General features: G+C 34.5%; 1 protein-coding gene across 1 annotated transcript; it reads right to left on the bottom strand.

The window, feature by feature from the left end:
* Window positions 1-292: 292 nt before the first annotated feature.
* On the bottom strand, window positions 293-2,628 carry LOC113846930 (cysteine proteinase 15A-like). The gene is made up of 4 exons (XM_027475696.1): window positions 2,134-2,628; window positions 1,920-2,039; window positions 930-1,176; window positions 293-815 (listed from the first exon to the last, which is right to left on the bottom strand). The coding sequence occupies exons 1-4, from the start codon at window positions 2,587-2,589 to the stop codon at window positions 538-540; spliced, it is 1,101 nt and encodes a 366-aa protein (XP_027331497.1). The 5' UTR covers window positions 2,590-2,628; the 3' UTR covers window positions 293-537.
* Between the last annotated feature and the right edge of the window lie 2,130 nt (window positions 2,629-4,758).

Here is a 4,758-nt window from a genome sequence, read left to right as displayed (position 1 = left end):
TGTGACTCCAGTACCTCATCAGTCAATAGTAATCACCTTTCAATGTAACCTCATCTAATATATCACCTTCAGGTACTCATTACCCATCTTCCTCTTGATCATTTTTGCTATTTCAGATAGTATCCAAGTTTTCATTCATCACATTCGTATGACTATTGCCATTTGCAATCGTACTAGCGTGAGAAGCTATTTTATCATCACCTGATTCTCACATATTCTTTTTAGCTAGTTTTCCCAGTCAAGTTACCCCTGATATTTCAAAATATGCACAAAATCATTCAAAGGTTATAAATATTTAAAGTACAGATATTCAGATTGATATATTCGCCAAGTTGCCATAACAACGTATAACGACACTGGACTAACAAGCTTACAGAATTACCTACTACACAATAACATGATCGTAGCAGTTTCCAGATCCTATTATGGAGATAATTTTACCAGTAACAGACGATACAGTTCACAACTTTAATATTTACACAAACTTTCCGAGCCTAGAACCACATTGAACAACCACAATCAGGCATATCAATGCATTTAATGGTGAGATAGATGCACAGCAGCCACAGTCGAGACCATGGAATCCACTCCACACACATTTCGACCTCTGCAGATCTTGTAATATCCATTGTCTCCCCAGCTCTCCCCCCACGAATTCTTTATGATCCAGTACGGCTTTTCTTTGAAACGAATGGGAGCATATCCACCTTCGCCATAACCCACTAGAAGAACCCCATGATCCAAATGCTTTCCACAGATGTATGGGCAAGAGACGCCACCTATGTATGTCTGCATAAAAACTGCATTGATAGCGACTGTACCAAGCAAAGCAAAAGTCAGTATATTTCTCGAAGTTGTCACTGAAAAATGAGATGAATAAAGCAAATTTGTTATGGAGTCAAACCAAAAGAACAATTGTTATTAGCTACCTGCAAGAGGGCCATTCTTCACTAGGTTTGCAGCAATTTGGTCTTCGTCAAGGGAAACCACACTGTAATTAGATACAGAAGCCGCAATTTTGCTTTTGTCAAATTTGCAAGGGCCACGATCTCTTCCAGTGTATGGATAATCCTTTTCTCGCTGTATTCCACCAGACTGGAATATGTACTCAAATGCATTGTTCATCAACCCACCGTTACAGCCCGCGTCACACGCTCCATATTCTTCTGGATCACACTGCGAGATTCACAGCCCTTAATTCATCATTACAAATTAGGATGGCAGCTAATTTTATTTTATTTTTTGTTTTTTTTGTAACAGCTAACTTTAGTATTTTACTGCTTACCAGATAGAAGGTACATATAATGGTCTGGACACAAATGCCATATTACACGAAACATGAAAATACATTTTAATAATTATAAAGTACAATACAGTTACTTTACAACTTATAGATTACCACAAAATTAACAAGAAAAAAATATAAATCCTAAATTAAGAAAGAAAATCCATGTCTGAAAAGTTATCACACATCATATTCAATTATTCATGGATGATTTTATCAGATACCATCATGTATATCATCATGGAATTCCCACTTGTACTAGTATTAATATAACAGTAAAAAGAAGTGTAAAAAAATTGTAAAAAGTAGTCAACAACATCTGAAATGCCCAAAAATTTATGGTGGGGCACATCATGTTTTTATTGTAATATTTTGTGGCATGTGTTCAGATCATCTTACAGCGACCAAAATTTAATGATAAAAACCCAAATCTTCTTCAGAGAAAGCAATTATTTACTAAAATTTACGCTTTCCGTTTCCAATCATACACTGTACAATAACATACCAGAAACACGCCCAAATCATGCACAGCAATTCCAAAAAAAAAAAAAAAAAAAACACAATACGAAAGGAAAGCTTAAAAATAAAAAGGGGTAAAAGAAAACAGAGAAGAAATCAAGAGAGGGAAACTAACCACGTGGTCGCAATCCACAAGCTGTTGCTCGCTAAGACTCACAAGCTCACTAGTGGCCAGATAATGAGCTCCTTCCAAAGCTCCCGTGGCGCTGAACGCCCAGCACGAACCGCACGAACCCTAATTACACACATGTCAACACATTTAATAAACATCAGATCAAAGAAAATCATTAACAAAATATTATTATTATTAAAAAAAAGTAAGAACATGCCTGGTCCTTGACGTTAGTAACGGCACCTTTGTCACGCCAATCAAAATTATTGGGGAGATCGTGCGTAGGGAGGATGGGAGCCTTCTGAGCGTGTGCCGGAAGACGGAGAGGCTTCAGGCCGAGGAACTGGCGGCGGAACTCCGCCGGAGTTAGGTCAGAGAATTTGGTGATGCCGTGGACGGCGGAGGGATCTAGTTTGGCGTGAACTTTGGCTCTGTGCAAGTTGGACTTGAAGACGCCGAAGCGATAGTCGTGCTCCTCCTGCGTCGCGTAGGTCTTTTTGTACGTTGACTTGAAGGTGGAGAAGTGGTGCTCCGCGTTCAGCAGGTGATCCTCCTCCTCGGCCTCGCCGTCCGACACTACCTGACGGATCAGGAGGTCGTCATCCTCAGTGGCGATCGCGGCGGTTGCTACGGCGGCGAAGAGGAGGAGAGCTAAGAGAGAGTAGCGAGCCATGAGTGGGTGAAGGTGAGAGATGGAGGAATGGATCGGAGAATCGGAAATTGGTGTGAATTTAATAAGAATATAGCAAATGCCATGCGGACACGTGTCCCTTTCTTAGTGGAATTGTTTTCTACAAGTTGGGACTTGGGAGTGCACTCCTCAGCTAACACCTATGGCGTCCTGGTTTTCTTCCTTCAATATTCTGCCTATATTCTTGATTAAGATTTTTTTATTTATAATTATGAAAATAATAGAAATAAAATATTTGTCCTACATTCTTAAATACAGTAGGTAATAATTTTTTTCTTAAATAAAACCATATTGAAACTAAAAAAGTAAATTTTTTCTAAAATTAAATTAAACTATTTTATAAGTATAATTAACTTTAAATTAATAATAAATAAACTAGATTTTTAAATTTAAAATAATAAAATTTATTAATGATATATATATATATATAGCAATTTTTAAAATTTTCAATTCATAAAATAATTTTTTTTATTAATAGAAGTTAAGAGTCCAAACAAACTAAAAATTATTTTAGGGATCCAAAAACCTAAAAAGTCCATAATTAGCAAAAGTCAACCCTATCAAAATAGATAGAAGGGATACAAATCTTAAAGCCTAAATTTGCAAGTCTATAGACACTTTGATTGACTTATCTACAAATAATACTAAATTTAACAAACTTAATACTTTAAAATAAAAGCCTAATATCCTGAATCAAGGAATATAAATTATAGTTATAGTTTTGTATCGTTAAAATTAAAAATATATCTTCTTTAGAATCACTTTTAATTTAAATGAGTGAAATATCTTTCTGAATAACTAGTTGGACCCATAATAAATGACTCACAAATCAGCTGTAAGAGAAAAGCAAACAATCTAATAACTAAATGTTTTTTATAATCTCAAATAAGACTCCCACAACTAGCTGCACAATAGGAATTTTTGTCAAGCACAAAAATTATACTTACTAGTAACCACTTGAACCAAAGACTAGAGGGAGAGGTAATCATTCTCTAACATAATTGTATTAAATAGGCTTGGTGAAGGAGATCAAGTTCCTGAAGCCTAACTCACCTTCAATCCTAAGTTTACAAACTTTATCCCAACCAATTAGGTGAACTTCCTACTTCCAAGAGATCCCTAAATAAATTGCCTACAAATTTTATTAATTTCATTACAAACAGAATTAAGAATTAACATAGATTGCATTAGGTAAGATGAAATGCTCTTAAGACATGATTGAACTAAGGTCACATCACCAATTATAGATAATAAGTTCCTTCTTCAAGGAGAGATTTCTTTCCAATCCTATCAATAATAAATACGAAGTCCTACTTAGAAGGTTTACTATGGCTAATTGGGATTCAAGATAATTACCAAATTGAGAAATGGGATTAATTTTTAAGTAATTACTAATATTCTGCATAAGCACAAAATCAGTGTTTTTAGAAAAATAAATGAAAGATTTATTATTGTTAATTTTTAACTCAGAAGCTAAGCAAAAATCAAATAAGACATTTTTAATTACACTAGCTTGATACATATCTGCCTTAGCGACTAAAACATTATCATCAGTAAAAAATAAATGAGAAATTATGGGCCATGTTTTATTGAAAGAAAAAGAAATCCACTTTGTAGACATAATTCTATCTTGGAATAAGTGGCCTAACCTTTCCATGCATAAAACAAAAGGTAGGAAGAAATAGGATCACCCTTCCTTATACCCCTAAAGGGAGTAAAATGCTCACTTATGCTATTATTCCAAGTAAAAAACATGAAAACAAAATTGGGATCTAATTCTTAATATGATAAATGATAAACAAACATTATAATAAAATTAAGTGTTAGAATTATCTGGAATGGTTGAAATTAATGAATCCATAATTGAGTACTTCCTTGATTGATGAGAGAAAGCCATAAGCAGAACTTCTCCTATCACCCTTTTAGATATTTTACATACACTATCTTAATAGGGTAATAGTTACTCTGAAGTGGTTAGGAGCATGAGCATCTCTAATTAATAACAGGATAGATCAAGCCTATCCATTATGACTCAACCTAATAACAATGACCATAAATAATTGTGAATACACATTTTTTTATTTCAATTAAATAATGCAAAAAAGAAAGGAAGACTCTGTGAAATGAGGAACAAGCAACTTGCTCTCCCTG

The sequence above is a fragment of the Abrus precatorius genome, unplaced genomic scaffold (assembly GCF_003935025.1).
Source record: "Abrus precatorius isolate BTA unplaced genomic scaffold, Abrus_2018 Scaffold8, whole genome shotgun sequence".
Taxonomy (NCBI): Eukaryota; Viridiplantae; Streptophyta; class Magnoliopsida; order Fabales; family Fabaceae; genus Abrus; species Abrus precatorius.
This window is presented reverse-complemented; position numbering and strand designations above follow the sequence as displayed.

Excerpts from the sequence above, each read along its gene's own strand:
- LOC113846930 (XM_027475696.1), bottom strand. The coding sequence starts at position 2,589 with ATGGCTCGCTACTCTCTCTTAGCTCTCCTCCTCTTCGCCGCCGTAGCA. Across the intron at positions 2,040-2,133 it reads TTACTAACGTCAAGGACCAG|GGTTCGTGCGGTTCGTGCTG; the intron begins GCATGTTCTTAC and ends GTGTGTAATTAG. Across the intron at positions 816-929 it reads GAAGAATGGCCCTCTTGCAG|TCGCTATCAATGCAGTTTTT; the intron begins GTAGCTAATAAC and ends TGCTTGGTACAG.